This window comes from Heliangelus exortis, chromosome 7 (assembly GCF_036169615.1).
Source record: "Heliangelus exortis chromosome 7, bHelExo1.hap1, whole genome shotgun sequence".
NCBI classification, from domain to species: Eukaryota; Metazoa; Chordata; class Aves; order Apodiformes; family Trochilidae; genus Heliangelus; species Heliangelus exortis.
The window spans coordinates 14407229-14426380 of record NC_092428.1 but is presented as its reverse complement, the minus strand read 5'-3'; the positions used below and the strand labels follow the sequence as shown (position 1 = coordinate 14426380).

At 39.9% G+C, this 19152-nt stretch overlaps 1 protein-coding gene across 8 annotated transcripts in view; it reads right to left on the bottom strand.

The window, feature by feature from the left end:
* Positions 1–19152, bottom strand: part of P4HA1 (prolyl 4-hydroxylase subunit alpha 1) — a 35294-nt gene that overhangs the window by 14439 nt on the left and 1703 nt on the right. For 2 of the 8 annotated variants that reach the window (XM_071748943.1, XM_071748942.1), the window contains exons 2-9: positions 13611–13727; positions 12564–12660; positions 9975–10126; positions 7707–7844; positions 5053–5292; positions 3806–3996; positions 3111–3287; positions 488–558 (exon numbers count right to left, since the gene is read on the bottom strand). In XM_071748943.1, coding sequence (XP_071605044.1) covers positions 488–558; positions 3111–3287; positions 3806–3996; positions 5053–5292; positions 7707–7844; positions 9975–10126; positions 12564–12660; positions 13611–13698 — 1154 coding nt within the window. In that variant the 5' untranslated portion in view covers positions 13699–13727. Of the gene's footprint in view, positions 1–487; positions 559–3110; positions 3288–3805; positions 3997–5052; positions 5293–7706; positions 7845–9974; positions 10127–12563; positions 12661–13610; positions 13734–19152 lie in introns of those variants that run through there. The other 6 variants (XM_071748945.1, XM_071748944.1, XM_071748939.1 and 3 more) reach the window with 3 other exon arrangements.

Sequence of the window (19152 nt, the reverse complement as noted above, 5' to 3'; positions counted from 1 at the left end):
GTGGTGTGTTGTGCATGCCTGTCCAGCTGTAATGCACGGTGAGGACCTGAAGCACCTCTTAGACACGTAAAGGCACTTCCAAGTGTCCTGCTAGATTTTATAATGAAAGGCTGGACAACTTTGGTTGGTGAGAAGAGCAAACAGAAGGGATTATTTAAAAAATGGAGATTCTATTGAAGGTTTTGTAGCATCACGGATTTTTATGCTGACTATAGAGACTTTCTTATACAGATCATTTTATGAGAAGACACGCTGAAAAGGTCATCAAAAAAAAGGAAGAGGAGAAATCAAAATATGCCCCCAGAACTTCTAGCTGAAGGAAAAGACTGAGAAACTCTGCAGTAACAGCCTGTTACAGATCTACATGTAATAAAGTGGTGGACTACAAAGTCAAAGTTGTCTTTTTAGACCACCTCTTTTTCCCTGTAATGAGCATGACCTACACAGTCATTACAGGTGCAAAATATCTGGCATAGAGCTCTCTTACCTTTTGCTAATTCTGTAATGTGCCGTCTCCAAGGCTCCCGTTATGGGGTTTGAAATGGTGGCTCGCCTCAGCTGTGAAGCGAACCATCAGAATAGTTGCATTACAAAGCACATACTGCATCACAGCAATCCGACCATTCAGAAGCCTAAGGGGAAATGTCACACAAGCCACCACGAGAGCCACCCCGTCACCTCCTGCCATGGTTTTTGGGGTGGAAATTCATAAAGTAGTGATGGGGAAGGAGAGGAAGTCTCTGGTTTTACTAAAACAGGGTCTTAAGGGTTTTTTGGTTTGCTTTTTTCAAACGGAGCATTAGAGAAGATTAGAGAAGTTTTCCGGGAAGTAATGTTTCCGTTTCTGCAACAAGCACAGTTCTCTCAATAAAGTAAACTAAAAGTTTTCATTTCCTCCATAGGGCAACCACTGCTGGAAGCAGTTGAGTATTATGGCATGTGCACAATTGGTCCTTTGTTAGCACTCTGTCCTGCATGTGTAAGATGAGTTTTACAGTTAAATTGAATCCAGGCAACACTGTGATCTTGTGCAAGCAGAAGATGAATAAAACACTACCTTTTTGGCTCTTTCTGTACCAAACCCAGCACTGAACTGCTTTAACTCTGACTGCTAATGCAAACTAATGTGTCCATGGACGCAATTACATCTAAGTTACACAGAGTGAGAACTCTTGGTTCAAGGCCTTTCTTTCCCTCTACTGGACTGCACCTTCCTTGACACCGTCCCATCTCTGTGAATACTTCGATTCAGAACCTCATGTGAACCCTTTAACTTCTTTCACCTACTGCCAGACACTCTCCATCACTCATAACTGGAACGGTTTGAGTTGCAGAGCCCAGATTTTGGAAAGGGCACAAAATGGCACACAAGTCCCAAAGAATGAGAAGTATTTTTTTGTTGTTAAATGAACTAAGTAAATCAAAGACCTCTCCATGCCTACTACCAGGAAAAGATACTGGAACTCTTAATATGCCTCTCCTCTCATCCCATGCCAGCACACATAACAATCAAAGCACAAACTACAATTCCAGTGGGATTTCCAAATCTCAGTCTGAAGGGCTCATCTTGTGAGCACATGCCACCAGCACAGCAGAGAGGTGGGCATACACCACACTGCCTTCCAAGCATCAAGATGAATTCAGTCTCAAAAGCAAAATCCTCTTGCCTACAGTCATTATTGTGCCCTGCAGGGTCTCAGCTGTAGGAAGTATGAAGAACACTAATCACATATGTTAATGAACTATGACTCTCCAAGTCTTTACCATGAGCCAAACATTTGACAGGAAAACAATTATCTCAGCAAGTCCAGAAGTTAAAATCACCATGTTCACAGGTTTTTATTTTCAGTGCTGAGACTTATTTCTACTCCATAAGAAAGTGATTCAGTCATAATCCCCAGATGTGATGCCAGAGTTCTCACAGCAGCAAAGGGGCTTCCTTAATTACCCACAGACAAATCATCTTAACACCTGCAGCCTGACAGGAGAGCAGGAAGAGGTTTACAGCTAAGCAAAGAGAACTGCTGATACTTCTTGCTTACATTTCATGTTACCTCAGAAATACAATACATCAGCCCCTAGGAAGCTTTAAAATCACCTTCAGGCTACTTAGCACTCAGCACAGTGGCCAAGCACAGCTTCCTTCTCCACGTGCCCATCTATAACCCACAGCTGGTTAGCTTTGCAGTAGACTAGGCTCACTGTTAATGTACTTATCCCCCTAATCTCCATTTGCTCAGCTGTCTCTGAATGAAAAGCCATTCAGGTTAAAACTAAAGAAAAAAAGCAGGAAAATTGTATTTCTACAAGTTTAAGTCTCATTGTAGAAGTAACTAGTAATTGATGGAATAACAAATCAATTTAACTAACTACATATCTTGAGATGCAGTCACACCAACTGGTTACTGGTGGCTACTCAGTCTGTTTACTGTTCATCCTGGATGCTCCTGATTACTCTGATAGTTGAGCTGTCCTGGATTATTCCATGTTCAGAATCAAGACTCTCAGAATCCAATTTCTGAAATAGGATTTGATGAACTGGCATTGTGAGTACCACTGATTAAGTGTTGCCCACTTAAAGCTCATTCATCTGCAGGCAACTTCAAAGCCTTGGAGGTATAATTCCGTTTTATACTGACTGGACAATACAACAATTATTCTTGTCTACACAAGACTGTGGCATTCCAGGAGCAGAGGAATGACAGCCTTTCCCTGCAGGGCACTGTTCTCTGTGTCACAACTTTGTGACAAATACAGACTTAAAGAAAAAAATAAAAACCAGATCACATGTATACTTCCAGACAACCTCACTGCAAAACATCTGCTTTCTGTTGTAGAACACTCTTCTCCTTATCAGAAACAGTGCACACTGAAGTTGTATCTGCCAGGAGTATGATAATCCTGCTCTGCTGCTACCTGGCTCTCTTAAATGCACAGAATTTCCAGCTTCCCCATTGCCTCCTTCAAGAGCTACAAGGTGAGAAAAGCAGCGTGTGAGCACGCTGAGGACATTGCTGCATTCAGTAGGAGACAGAATTGCACACACTCTCACAGAAAACTAGACATTAAAATAAAGATTTGAAAAGGCAAAGAAGTGTAAGTCATTTTACCCTTGGCTTTGCTAGCTCTTTCACAGTCTCGATCTCTTCATCAGAGATGATTTCAAGGAAGCGAACAATTCGAGGTTTGTCCCACTCATCTTCCTGTTTGACAGGGCCCAGAATGTACCGAGGGTTCCTGTTCCCATCATAGTAGCGGCAGAAAAGTCTTTTTTGTCTCCGAGGAGTCTGAAAGCAAGGTGGAGCAAGAGATCACCAGAGAACTTCCATATGACATCAATATCAGAACAGATGCCCTGAGAGTCAGAGACAGAAACAATTCACTTTCCGTGCAAAATAATGCCATTTTACAAGATAAAGAGATGGTTTAAGCATGAGGAATCAGTACTTTCAGCACATTAACGTTACTCTGTAATAGTGCAACAAACTGTACTTTACCACAGTGCTATTAAAAATAATTATATCATTAAAAAGACACCCTCATTCAATTCCACATGTAAACCTAGTATGTAGTTAATTACAATTATGTAGTGCATCCAAGTTTGTCAGCAGAGCCTGTGGCAGTATTACTATTTGTCTACTGGACTGAATGAAATGTGGTAGAAATCCAACAATGCTAATCCTCAGTTCTACACACTCAGCCAACTGCTATCATAACTTCCTCATTTCCATGCCACATACAAATTCTTGAAATTGCTTTGTTACAGTTGGTTTCATACATTTGAAAACAGTCTACTCCACTTTACCATTTTGAGACCCTCCCCACGGCACAGCATTTCGTACTTCCTTCTCTCAGGCAGGTAATCCTTTTTCTTAACCTCTGGTTCCTTCTCCATCTGGTCTTCTGAATCTGTGCTGGACTTATTTGCTTCTTTTTCTTTAGCCATGATATATTCAAAGTATTTCATGTTCCCATTTGCCCTTTGATGTTCAGGATCTATTGACAGAGAAACAGACAAGTATCACTGGCAAGTTTCCAACTTGTGAAGAAGTATCCAGAAGAGGCAAAAAAAAACCCCCAAAACAGATGCATACTACTGTTTCTCAAATAGAAGTAAGAGACATTGGTTTGAGAGCATTCACAGCTAAAACTCTGAGCTAAACTGGAAGCATTGCTAGCCCTTGGCGTGCACATATCCTCACTCATCTGCAGGAAAACACACAAACAACTTTCAGAGCTAAGCTTAACATATTTACCATTAAGAACCTGCTTACTGTGAGGCCAGGATCCTTGATCAGCACAGGGATTCAAGCATGAAGAAAAAGAGTTTGACCTTCCCATATAATCTCAGCAGAGAGGGAGAGGCAAGGGAACAGGACAGGGAGAGAGCTGGAACAACCTTACTAGTTTTAAACCTAGAAACTTCCCTAGTGGGAATTAGGATTTCTGGTGATGAAGCATTTGACAGTCACTAAATTTACATAATTAGCTTCAGTTCATTAATATATGCTCATCACCAGCCTTTGCTGTATTAGGTTTAGACCTGAACTTCCCACACTATCGTTCACAGTCAATCAGTGCAGTATTTACAGAGGTATAAGTACTTTTCATATTTCAGAAAACAGAGTCTTAGCTTGCTATACTGCACTCTGTATTTCTTACTTTTCCAGGTTTTTAATCTCAAATATGCTTAAACTGCATTTAAATAATCTACAGATATTTTGGTATCACCAATTCAGTTTCAATTTAAGTACTTCTGTTCCTGCCCATACTACGGAGAAGTAATATGAACACAGGAAAGACAAAGTAAAAAAAAATAATTCAGACAGTACTGAGTAAGACAGGTAAATGGTTAGAAGTCAACCAGTGACAGGAGCAATGGACAGGAGCAATCCTTAACTGTGACACTTTCTGACATTGTGATTGAGTCTGTAATTGCACATCCAAACCAGTAGCAAAATATGATTTATGGTAATACAAGCCTTATTCTACTGAAAGCTACACACAATGAAATGACAATACTGGAATAATCCAGGCCTCTCTCCCACATACCCAGCTCCAGAAGGCGTTTGGTGAGCATCATGGCTTTGCCCAGGTCCCCCTGCTGATACACGGCGTAGCTCAGGTAGTCCAGGATGTAGACTTTGTCTGCAGAAGACACCTCTCCCTCATCGAGCTGTTTCAGGGCTTGTTCCATCCAGAGCTCAGTGTGGTAGTAGTCAGCCTCAGTGTAGGCTATCTTTCCCAGCTCAAAGCAATCTTCAGCTGTTAAAAACGATTTGTGCTTCACACCTGTGTTTGAAACAAACCAAACCAAGCAGAATTTAAGGGAATTCCAGACCAGTCCTCAGAGTCACACTTGGTTACTTTGTATTCTTCACAGCACAGTTTATTCCCATTCTTCCAGTCACTGGCTATTTGTTGAAGACTCAGTTTAAGTATCTAAAGCCTGTAAATCCTTGGCCAAACACATAAGGGGTTAGGTGCAGTTTTCCATTGCCAGAACACCAGCAACTCATTAAATGTCTTCCAGTCAAAATAACACAAAATAAACCATCCTTCTTCTAACCCCCAAACACTGTGAGCAAGAGCAACAGTAAGCCTAATACAAAGTTTCAGAAGCCAGTTTTCAAAGCATTATCACTTTAAAACGTTATTGAAGGTCATCTCATGAGTGACAACTTAGAGGGAAATGAAAAAGAAACCATCAGTCAGTAACCACCTGCCCAAGATTTTTTAAAGACAATCATTTTTAGAAACATTTGAAGAGATGTCTCAAAGATTAAAGCACTGGTAAGCAAATTACAGATTCCAATTTTTGCCATTGCAAATTAAGGCCCCATGAAAAACCAGATTTAATTTTGTAAAAAGAAAACTGGACCTGCAAATTTTACAGCTAAAATTACTTTCCTGATTATATTTTAATACATTCTGAATTTCTAATAGCATCCTAATTTCTCACACAGCTTTGTTCCAACAGGGGAATTTTTCTGCTGAAGACATGCCACAGGAGATTAAATAACTCAAGAGACAGACCATAAAATGCAGTAACCCACAAAACAACTTTGATTCTGCTCAATAATTAAACATAATAATTTAAATTTTAATTTAAAATAATTTAAATAATTAATCACATATATCCTTTGATGGCCAGTGATTTCAGGGATCCTAGAGGGATCCTCTGGAACATGAAATAGGTTGCAGTGCTGTAGCCTGGTATATTTAGAAGCAACACAACACCCACAAGTGAGAAGACAACTCTTAAAAGGGTGCTTAAGACAGCAATCATCTAATAAGGCTGTTAATTATTAGAAAGAAACAGCACATCCTGTAATGCAGAAAGGAGAGTTAAAAAGCAATCTGACAGTAAAGATACTGATCATAACTTAGTGACCTGGCCAAACAGAAATTCCCTGGGAAGGAAGTCAAAGAGCACAAACAAGCAGTCACATGGAATGTTTCTCTCTGGAGCTCTGCAGAGACCAACCTGTTATCTCTTTTTATACTCTAGGACTTTCAGGTTCTGCCATTGTAGTTCATCAGTCTGCACAGCTTTTATCTTCCAGAGAAGATCTAAACTACAGTCCACCCAAAACATTTAGTCTTGTATTTCTGTGCTGTTTTCAGAAAACAGTAACAAACTGCTTATTGTATTAGAATTAATCTGTAGGTCTTTGAGACAGTCTTGAACTAAAACCAAAAGCAAGGTTATACATCATAACATATAAAGCCAACTACCCTTAATTTTATTAGGCATCTGACCACAAGGAGCGCTTGCAAAAACAGATGGACTATAGAGAGCTGAATTTTTGCCAGTTGGCACAGCACTATTTTCAAACAGAGGAAACAAGGAGAACTCTGCAGAGGAAGTGTCTTTTAAAAAGGAAGAATTGTGTCTTCTCCTGCATATAAACCTGTTACAGATTACCTCATGTAATGTCACACAAGCTCACAACTGTATGTGCTGTTTTTTGTTTTTCAGTTTACACAGTCCATGAAGTTTAAATTCAAAAAGTGACTCCTAATCTGAAAGGCCCATCGTAGCCATAGGTGGGAAAAGGATAGTAAAAAATACAACTGTTTTGATAAGATACATTACATTGTGCAGTAAAACTGGGTATCTGCCAGTGCATAACACAAGGAAAATCATTACCCAGGCAAGATTTTATTATTACTGATTTTTAAAATAAAGACTATTAACACTGAATTATCTTACCATAACTAGTAGAAAGGAGCTAACTTTAATTAAAAAGAAACATTCAGCTTCCAGCACAGCAGAATATAACACACGAGCAGAGGGAAGAGAAGAGTAGAAGCTGCACATATTACCCACATGCAGTGGACAGTGTGCTGGCAGGAGACAGGCCACCAGGCAGGGAAGCCACGTGCATGCATTTTCCAACAGAACCACCACAGCAAGGGACTCTGCAGCATGCCAGATCTTACTGGGGTTCCTCTTCACCAGTACAGCCTGAAGTAACAGGTTCCTCTCTCCTGAGGTGTGGCACAATTAAAACTGACACCTACATTAACCTGTGTTCAATAACCCACATCACACCAGTTTCATGGCTTATCAGCTAAACCAAATGTTTTCCCATTGCTACATTCATGCTACACAGCTGAAGATGGGAGAGAGTGAAATTATTTGTAATCGGGACATTTAGTAAAGTTCACAGTATTTTCTGAAAATATCAGTAATTTCTTACCTGGTAGATTCCCTCTTGAGAGGGTGTCTGTGTCTAAATTATACGTGTCCTGAAGCCGCAAGAGGGCTTTTGCTGCACCAGTCTGATCCTCATCATTTGGGAAAAACTGCCGCTGGATGGTCATGTTGGAGATAAAGCCTGGAAAGACAGGGAAAGACTTGGCCTCCTTAGTCCAAGGATTCTATAAACTCATTGCATGAAATGACTCCCTGCTCCAGGGAAACGTAACACTTCAAGAAAGGCCACTAATTAGTCAGGAAGAGCTGACACCAACAAATGTCATGACTCTGTTTCTAAAGGACAGGCATACCCCTTTGGTTTCACACAAATTATTCTGTTTTAAGAAAAAAAGACAATCCCCACATGGAGAACATTACAGATAATATACTGGCAGTTTTTGCAGCAATTCCACTCAAATCTGCCTTCCAAAAAGCTTTTAATTTAGTAACATGGGGTTTACAAATAATTTAGAAGAGGAAAAAAAAAAAAACCAAAACAAACAGTGCTAAGAATAGCAGTGTAAAGATTATGGCTTGTCAATAAAAGGTAAGAACCAAAGATGCTGAATTCTAAGTGCAAACAGCTTTTGACCAGATTTCAGGCAACTAAAGCTATGAACCTAAATGCTTTCTGTGGGCTTGAACATTAATGTATTTACATAGAAATTTGAGAAACGAAGTTAAAAAGGTTTCTCAAGATCCATCCTCACACAACTCTGAACTGATCTCAAGACAGGTGTTGAAAAGTTAGCATCTCTCTCTTTTTTTTTTATTTTATTTTAATAAAGCAAAGAAACAAACAAAAAAATGTGGGGACTTGGGAGCTTTATAAAGAAGGATCAGGGTGATGTTTATGGAACAGAAGACAAGCATGTTCTTTAAAGTAGAAAAACATTCTCTGCAGGAACTGTTCTCTGATCGTTAGTCACATGTAACCATCTCCCTGTTATGAAAGGTTCATGCTCCTCTCTGTGAACACACACACAACCAGCCACCAAAAGAAATGGCACCAACAAGGCCAACCACTGAGGGTATCAGATTGAACAAAGTGACAGTCATTCTGGCATTTTTGGAAAAGCAACTTTTCTATTCCACAAATTCCTTAGTCTCGAGATTCAGAACCACAACAAGTTTTACAGTGTTAATTAAGGACAGTGCCAGCAGGATGTTTGCTAAGCTATATATATATCCACCAATAGAATACCAAGGAGCAGGACCAAAGCAAAGAGTAGTATCCAATGACTGGCTGCAAAAACATCTAAAAAACGAATGAACTGGCCAAATCTGTGATTTTAGTCACACTCTAGTCATCCTTTTTCATTATTCAGACCTGATAACATAGTTTATGGAAAGGTGGTCCCGCTTTAAATATATTCCATATTCTTTCACTCCATACTACACTATGCTTATCTCAGGGTTTTCCTTTTTCCTGACAATTTTCTGAAAACACAACAGTCCAGTTTCTTTTTCATTGAGAAGGGTGAAAGATGCCCAGGGTCCAGATTTCTGGCAGGCAGGTGGGTGCAGAGCCTTTTAAGTTTGGATATGCAGTTCCTCACGCGAACGAGGACAAAGCTGACTGTGCTGATTCCTTATCAGACACTAACCCTAGGTCTTTTCTGAAAGCTCCACTTTTTTAATCATTTCTTACTATAAACCTACACCTAGTATGTGTTAGTTGTTGAGACTGATTCTTACAGGTCAAATATAATCATCCCAGTTTCCTTGCTGCTACGTATCTTTCACAGTTAACTATTTTATGTTCTGTTCCCTACTGAAGAACTTCTGACCTTACAGAGGGAAAGAGGCAGTGAAGTGTTCGCTGCATCAGTTCAGACCAGTTCTACAAATGCTCAGTCTCTGACAACATTCAGGTTTCAAACCATCACACCTTAACAGCTCTGGGCATACCAACAGCACCTGACCATACTCAAAGACAACCCCATGTGTCCTGCACTCAGAAGAGTTTCATTACTTTTTTCCTGTTCAATGGAGTTATCACACTTAGAGATGAGATTTCCTAAAGTAAGAAGAAGCAGGAGTGTACATGAACCAAGCCCTACCCCACTGCAAAATTTAAAGCATCCAAGGAGTGTAAAGCTCAAATTACAGCACACTGACAGCAAAGTGACAGGTCTTCCAGAATTATTTTTTATGAAGGCACCTCAAAAGCAGACACAGATCTAACTCAAAACACAATGTGTGAAAGACACAGTCCAAGTCAATGCAATTATAATGTGATAACTGTTCCTACTACAGTCACACTTACCATCTGACATGTCCTTCAGAACCAGGCTCTCCAGCTCACCCCACTCTGTGTTAAGCCGTTTCATCAACTTGAATGCATTTACAGGATGTCCCAAAAATCCCTCTGGGTCTTTTGTAGCAGTATCTGTCAGCTGATCCAACTTCTCTGCCCATCTACAGTTAAAATATACATAAATTAAAGTCTCTTGTGTCTGTCAATCCACCATAAAACTAATTTCAGACTACTCAACAGTCTTGATTAATAAAAAACTCAACCCAAATTGCAAGCATTTACATATATATAATGCTCTACTAGAAGGAATGAAAGGGAATCTTTTCTTCTTTTTTTAAATCTTCTTTCTCAGCTGCAGCCTAAATCTTATGTTACTCTTGTGGTCTTTGTTGGCTGCTGAATGAACTTCTTCCTACAAATATTACATGCAGGATGTCTGCAGATCCATTATGAGTATTCACACAGGACTTAATCAGAAACAAAGCCTTACCCACATTTTTTATCTTTTATTTCTTAAATAGCCTTTTTTCCTAACATTTACAAAAACATAGTTCTAATACAGAGCACTTGTCTCAAATTATTTTACTTTTAAATAAACACTTTTAAATAAATCCATAAGCCCCTTGTCTCCCACCACAGAACTATCTTTCACACTGTAAGAAACATGTATACTCTCAGTACACAGTCCAGATCAACATTCTGGTGCTACACTTCTGACTCCACAAATCACTCTAACTCTTGCCAGGGGCAGAAGTCATGCCCAACTCTAATGCACTCTGATACAAGCACATCTTTCAACAGCTACTGCTGTTCAGCCATTGTTTTAATGGGTAAATCTGGAAGAGTGCTCCAGCCTTAAACCAGCAGGCTCATCTGTCATGCTTTAAGCACCAGAGCCATGCTGCTACATGCCTGTGGCCAAACCTCCCTCCATCTGAAACAAGGCAGGATCTAGAACATGAAGGCATGAAACAACACCCTGAAACCAGGATAAACTAATGTTAGAAAAGCCACACCCTACAGATCATACCAAACATCAACACCAAAATCTGTAGCCTGAAGGGAACTCCCTACATGAGCCAACATGCAGCTTGTTGCAGAATTTGGTATGCCTGAATTAAGTTTGCCTGCTGTACCTGAGACAGGCAGATGTTTATAACTGTTACTGCATTCCCTCTTCCCCCTCATCAGTTGTTTTCCTATACTTACAGCACCTGCCTAGGATCTTGGCAGCAGCAACATGAATGAAGGGATTCCCTCCAAAATAGGGCACCATTAATAGACATGCCCACCAAGTGGGCACCGTTAATAGACAGCCATGGACCAACTCCAGATTCTTGCAAGCCAAAGACTGAAGAAACCAACTGCAATTCCCATTGCACAGGGTCACATCCATTGTGCATTTCTCACTTCATAACAATAAAACCCTAAAGAGTAGCTGAAAGTCACTGCAATCATGAGCCACACCCACAAGGCCAGGACTTCTTTCAAGTAGTTTCCTAAAAGCAACCACCACAAGCCACCCACAAGGTGTGAGCCACCTTCTGGGTTTCAGTGTATCATTTGCACTGAGTTTAAGCCCAAACAAGCTACCAATATCCTTCAGCCAAAGTACAGAGCCCAGCAAACTCATGGTGCTGGCTTTTTCTCCAGGTTCCTCTAGCACCAGCTATTTTAACTTTTCTGACTCGACATTGGGCACCTCAAACATAAAACAGAGCTGTGATGCTCATGTGATTCAGGTGCTTCTGGCTGTCCAGTTGGCATGCTCCCATCTTAATCTGTAGCTGTAAAGAATATAATTATATTGTTCCAAATCTATAAACAGTTCCAACTATGTACTTGAAGTGATAAAGATTAATACTTTCCAATCTTTCTTCCTGCATGGCAGAATGGCTAAAATAAAATTAATGCATTTCTCACTTTAAACACACTTTGAACATGCTGATAACAGCCTTATGCGCATTTGAGAGCCAGGAAACCATCTGGAATCACTGGTACAAAATTTTTATTTCTAGCTCTTGATAAAATCTGAGATGTTTGTCTCTGGTCCTCACAACTATAGACCCAGCAACACAGTAATGGCAATGGTCAGGTCTCATTTTTAAAAACAGTAAAGAATTTAATTTTGCTTTATTTTCACTTTTAAATCTAAATACAGGATGTAGAAAAAGACTCTGTTCTTGCAGGGTATTATTACTGTTCAGCCACTCATGAATGATACAGACACAACAATGCTTTTTAGAGCTTTTACATCTAGTGCATCGTTGCAGTCCTTCTAACACGTAATTGGAGACCCTTGGTTTCCACTAAGCAAATTGTCATTCAAGAACTACATCCCCTTGGGAATTACATACAAGCAGGAGACCTGAAGTGAAGGTGTCAAACCAATTGATTAGATTCCACCATTAGAAAGCTCCATAAAACAAACAAATGGCTTGGAGATAATGACTTAGGACAAAAGCCCAGCAAAACCTGCTAGTTTAAACTTTTCCTCAGAGGAAAAATTCCACAAATTTAATCAGCCTTGGGAGGCACTTTTTACATAAGGGTGGACTCAGATTATTAGCTATTAGCATTATGAAACAAGCTGCTTACTTTTTGATCTGTTCCAACTTGCTTTCTTCTGCCTTGATGTAATCTTTCAGTGACACCACCAGATCCTTTTCTGTATTAATTAAGTCTGTCATATGACCTAGAAAAGAAAGGAGTTTGGTTAGACCAGGAAAAACAAAAACACGGAAATTGAGAAGTAGAGGCATCCTTCCCCTCTTCTACTTTCTTCCTCTTTGCAGCTTTCTTCCCCAAAGTCCTTCTGCATTTGTTTAAATAATCCTGAAGAAGTATTTGAGTAAGGTTTCTTGCATTTGGTTTTTTTTGTTTTGTTTTTTGTTTGTTGGTTTGGTTTTCTTAAGAGAAATCTCATGTTGGACCAAGCTTGTTGCCAGGAAAGGAACTTAATATCATATATTTATTATTAGAACTCATTTAGGATTCATTTGGAAAAGGAAGTAAGTTGCAACAGAGTAATCTTTCATCCAAGCATACATGTATAAAGCAAATAAAGACCAAGCTACAGAAATATACAAAGCCTTCATATTTGATATTTAAGACTAACTCAGTATTTTAGTTCTAAGATTACTTGTCTGACTTCAACAGGTCCCCTAACAGGCTCTATTATTAAGTAGCAATTGCTTTATCTCCTGCAAGCAGGTAGCTGAACTGATTAATCACAAAGTGATGCAGTCCACATCTCCAGCTGTGTCACTGGCCATCAGAACACAAGAGAGAGTGTGCTGACATACTGGCATCATTATGTACCCTTGTTTTGCTTGCTTCTATAGATGCGCAACAGTTGACACCACAACTTTGTTTAGAATCTGTAAGATTATATTATAGATGTTTACAATCTATAAGAATACAGTGAATAAAAAACCTAGGCTGGGACATTAGACTAACTGGACTGGCTTAACTCAAAGCTTCTCCCAAAAGAAAGAAGTCAGTAGGGCTGCACAAGCTAGTAAATGGGTTCAATTCTGAATCAATAAAAACCTTGCATGCTGCTAACACATCATTGCAGAATCAGTTTTGAGAGGCATCAGTGAAATCATCCAGAGCACGTGCATACACCAAAGCATGTCTCACCAATGGAAGTGAAGAAGTCTGTGTGGGCATAAGAAAAAGGCAGCAGGAGTCCAAGGGCTACAGTACACCAAATCTTGTTGAATGCCATAGTTCAATAGCTGTCACTTCACCACCTACCTGTGGAAGAAACATAAAGTAGGTTAAAAATTCCTATTCACCGGAGAGTTGAATCTACCTTCAAAAGACCAAGCTGATTCTCTTGGGGTTGCCACTAGCCCTTGAGGCAGCAGAACTTCATTAACAGTTCTACTGTCAACAAGCTGGAGCAGCTCTCACAGAGGACTGGTGCCTTTCTGCAGACTTTCTTACAATCTGTCTTGTGTGGCAAAAGAAGAAGGAATAGCTTGGAGACAGGACCTTTACAGCCATTCTTCCTTTTTTTGACACAGATAGAGCTGCTTCACAAAAACCACAAAAAAACACAAGATCAAACACTGAAAAAGAACATCACATTAAAATACATACTATCAGTTCATCCAGTAAAAATCTTTTCATCAGTTAGACAAGTGCCAGTGGAAGAGGTCTGCATGAAAATGCTACACAACCAGTCCACAAAGTTACATGCATTCCCCTGCTCTTCAGCTGCCATCACCATCATGCCAGACTCCAAACCTGACACAAAAGGCTTCTCTGTCACTAGTCCACAGCTAATCCCTGGGTAAGGCTCACAGGCAGTGAAACAGCTGCCAAGCTCTCAGCCATTCAAGACCCTGAACCCTTTTAACAGCCCAGATTTCTTCACTGCTGTATACATTAAAAGTAATTATGCTGCCCTGGAATTCACAAGACTTACTTTTTTCCAAACATGAAACCTAAGACTCTCAAGTATTGTATCTCCTTAGAAAAATAAAAACCACCACAAATACTAACAGAAAGTGTTTTACAACTCTTCCAATGGCAAGACAACTAATGAACAAAAAAAAAATTTAAAAAGGGCAGCATTACAAAGTGCAGCTACAAAGTTGTTCAGCCTTTTTAGGGATGCAAGCAATGCAACAGGCTATTGACTGAGCTGGCAGTGCTGACAGTGAATAATTTGTGTCATTCATACAAGGAAGGTGTAATCAAAACTAGGGAAGTGCAAGAGTCTCAGAGAAAAATCATCCCACCCACAAGTGGGTCCCCCTTGACTCCAAAGCACACGATCTCTTCTCATATTGCACCTGAAGGGTCAAGAAGCAGTTCCCTCCCTTCCTTTCCACCTCTATCATTCCAGAAGTGCAGTACTTTTCCTGACTCCATGGACTGAATTTTTGAGAGGTCCAGCACAGTTTCAGTGCCACTAACAGGAACAGCAGGAAATTTATAGGCACAAAAGCAGCACAACCTCCAGTTCTTGTAAATCCTCTTATAACCTCAAGACCACAATTAAAGGGCTGAAACATTCTGACATGATCACCAGCAGAGAGTAAGTTGCAAAGTAGAAATCTGGAGAGGGAAGCCTGGAGTCCTGCTTTTCCCCAAGCTGAGTCAGGCACCTCAGCCTCCCCAGTGCTCTAAACTGGCCCCACTGCCCACAGCAGCACTTCTCCCCTGGCACTTGTCCCCTCCACAGGCAGCCAGGCAAAAAGCTAATTCAGACTATTCCAAATATAATAATAAAAAAAAGTTGCCTCAAACACTCATTTCATCCTGGTTCAGCTCTCATACAGTTCACTATATAGCCACATAACATCTATGCCAGCACAAGAAGGCAATTTGGAGGCAGAACTGGCAGCCAAAGACAGCAAAAGACTGAAAAATTGTTGTTTCTGGTAGCAGCACAGGTTTAATCCATCTGTAAAACATGAATAAACATACAACCCTCCAGACAGCCAGTAACACCTAGTTTTCAACATAAACCAGGGATCCTAACAAGGTCAACACAACTGTACCTACTTCTCTAACTAACACCAGTCTCATTAAACAAGAGCTCAAATTGAGTAATTGTTGGTAATTAGTGGGTCACATCTGGAATCAGGTTTTCTTGGGAGCAAATTTCCTTTCACTCTTTACTCAAAAGAAGCTGTACCCACACACACAAGGACACTGATGTGTACCCTGCACTCTTATTAAAAACACTGCTCAATTCATATTTTGCTCTGCAGACAGCCACATGCCTCCTGCTCATTCAGCACTTGAGCTAATACATCTGTGAATCAACTACACAGCACAAACAGTTCTACTACATGATAAATATTTGCAAACATTATAAGTACTCAGAATTCATTGAACTATTTGTTTACTGTTCTCAGTGAAACAAAAGCATCAGAAAGTTTACTTTTTACTATTAATCAATATGAAACTTTTCTAAAACACACACACACATGCAAAAACAACACCAGAAAGGTGATGCAAACAATGTCTCCACTCTACCTACAGCTCTTGGTGACAGCCTGCTGCCTTGCACGACAGAATGATGCCTGCCTGCACAGCATGCTTTAGGTACCATTCCTCTTTTCTTTGTGCCTGGGCTGGCCCTGAACACAGCTCCAGCCCTGTTCCCTCCTCACATCTGCACAGGCACCCAGCAATGGGTGGGTGAGCGGCAATGGTCACACATTGCAGCAAGGGAAATTCTGAATAGGTGTAAATAAAGTTTCTCACTGTGACAGCAATTAGGCACTAGGTGTCCCAGAGAAACCATCTTTTGTTCCTTTTGTCCAGCTTTTCTGTCATTTGCAAAGACTCAGACTCCCATAATAGCTTTCAGCCACCCAACACTACTTCCCTCTCAGCCAGAATTTAGAACTGGAAAGACAGCCCATAGCAGAGGGCAGCCAAGCTTTCACTGCCCTAATACCAGTTGCTTAGTAGCCCAGTTTTCAAAACTACTACAAAAAGATCAGCTGCAGGTGCTCAAGTAAAAGAAAATAAAGCTCAGTTAAGATAGATGCTAGAAATATCTTAGATGCATAAGCTGCCAAATAAGTAGGCTTAATTTCTTCCTGTCAGTGACATGAAGTAAAACAAGATTTAAAATCTCTCTAGGTTATTCCTGTCAATCTCACCCTCTTCCTCAGCCATGTCCCTCAGGCAGACACAGAGATGGCAGCTGAGCATCTCGTAGATGCTACCTACATACAGAAGTGGGAGTCCAGCTGACAGCTTTAACAGAGGAGTTTCCTGACTTCCCATCAGAAGAACATTTGTAAAGCTTTCTAACAGCAAAAGATGGCAGAACAGGAAAAAAATTAAAGGGGAAAAAAAAAAAGGAACAAACAAACATGCAAAACAAAGCAGCAATTAGACAAAATATATTGCTAAGTGTCGCACAGGATTCCCCAAACACAGGGATACACTACAAATGCCATCCCAAATGATAAAACTTAGAAGTGGGTTTTTAAAGGACTTCTAAAGAGTTCAGCTGTGCTCTGAAAGGAGAAACACCCTGCAAGAGTCATAAGAGACATAGCAACCATGCAAGCAGAAGTTAATACAAACTACAGAGAGTGATATAACCTCACAGCAAAGTCCTGTTAATTGGTGACAGAAGACTGAACCATTTAACTTAAGTTGCTTATTATACAAGTTTCTGCACCATCAATTTCAAGCTCCCAGCAGCTTACCAGAATCCAGAAAATAAGGCAGAAAATGGAAACTGAGGGTGTACTTCAACATGGAATTATTTTGGAATAGCTCTAATTTTATTCCAAAACAGCTTCTTTATTTCAGTAAGAAATGACCTACCCAAACTTAAGTCTGCTGCAAGATGTTATCAAGGTCCTCAACTTTTGACTTAAATACTGGTTTATTATCAAAATCCTTATGCTATATCCACTGTATGTGTTACACTGATTGGAGTTTAGGTGGCAGAGAACAGCCCTAGAAATGAGAGCTGCTCACTGCACTAAACCTCTCCTGTCTCAAGGACAACTCTGTCTTATGACACAATGTGACTGGAAATACTACTCAAAATGAAAAGTTCTCTAGCATGTCTTATTTAAAGGCTGTTTTAAAACTAAAATACATGCAGTATAAGAGAATTTTTTAGAATTGCTGATAGCAAAAGAACAAGACATGGTTTAGGCTTCTTTTTAATGATAAAGTTGTAACATAAGCAATCCTATAACTGATCAGAATCAGTTTCAGAGTCAAATAGATGTTTTGTTTTAAGTATCGGTATCATTTATTGCCAACTTGAAGGCAACATTGATGAGTCTGATCATAGAGCAGATGTGTTCATACACAGATTTTCACCCAACTGAAGCAAGGATTTCCTTTTCTTCCAGAGGAAGATGGAATAGACACAGCTCTCTCAGAGCCTGCTTGTTTTAATTTTCTAAGCCAAAACAAAAACCAGTAGCAATGGAGCAGAACACTTATCTTATTAGACACAACAAGCAGGAGGCTATCCTTCTATTTATCCTTCTGCTCAAGGATTAGCAAAGTACAAAGATATAGGAAATGTTTTCAGATATAAAGAGTGATTATAAAGACAACAGGATAATCCCAATGATCGAGAGCTGAAAAATAGTAGCAGATAGGAGCTCTTTTAGCCTGAAGCAGTAGCCTGCAGGTAGTCCTGCACTAACAGAAAGCCTCCTCCTCTCTCAGAGGAACAGCAAATCCATCTGAAGCTATTGCAAGAATGCTGCCTAGAAACACACAGCACAAGTGACAACAAAGATGCTGTTTCAGCAGTCCGTCTTTGGTTAAAAAGACAATTTATCAAGTAAGATTGCTTTTTTTCCCCTAAGTAATATTCTTCTGGACCACTCTCTTAAAAATAAAAGTGTCCTTATCTATATCAACCTCAACACGGAGGTAGTTTTCCTCCTAAAGACCTTTATTTATTTTCACTCCTTCCACAGTGTTACTCATTATCTCTCATTTATGTTTTTCAAACTGCACTGGGTATTTTCCAACACATCTCAGAATCACAGCTTTAAATCTTAGATTGTAAAACCATTCATTATGGAATAATATTTGAATCTCTCCAAGTCAGAGTGCCACTTTCTTCTGGTTCTTATTGCATACATTAGTCCTGTTGTTCAACTCAATTTTCTAAAGCAGCTCCTGTCTCACCACCACCACCTCAGCTGTGCCAGTAGATGACTCGTTAGGTGTAAGGGCTGTGCAGTGTTATTATTAAAAGGAACTAACCCACATCAGCTGCTTTTTGCAAGGTAGCAATTCCTCTCTTCTCCTCCATACCCTCATTTCTGATTTCATTTATCAGATGTATCAGCCTGTGTGAAGAGCATAGATTATGAACTGCTTAGGACACCACAGCCACTGGAGAGCAGTTCATGAAATGGTGATGCTTCTTCAGCTTCTACATGAATTAACAGCTAAAGATGTGCCTCCCTATGCCACAATCACTGCTGAAACAGTAGAATTAACACTCTTAGCACAGCAAGATTTGAGCACATCCCTATTAATTTGAGTCCCGGGAAAAAGAAGAAAAAAAAAAATCAGTGCTCATTCTCTCAGCACACAATGAAGAAGCAGTACAGAGTACTCTAGGTCGAATCAAATGCTTTGTAGTGCAATTTAAATCATTCAAATATAGTCAGCAGTGATTCAAAAGTAGTTACAGGTTAGAAAGTAAGAGAGAGAA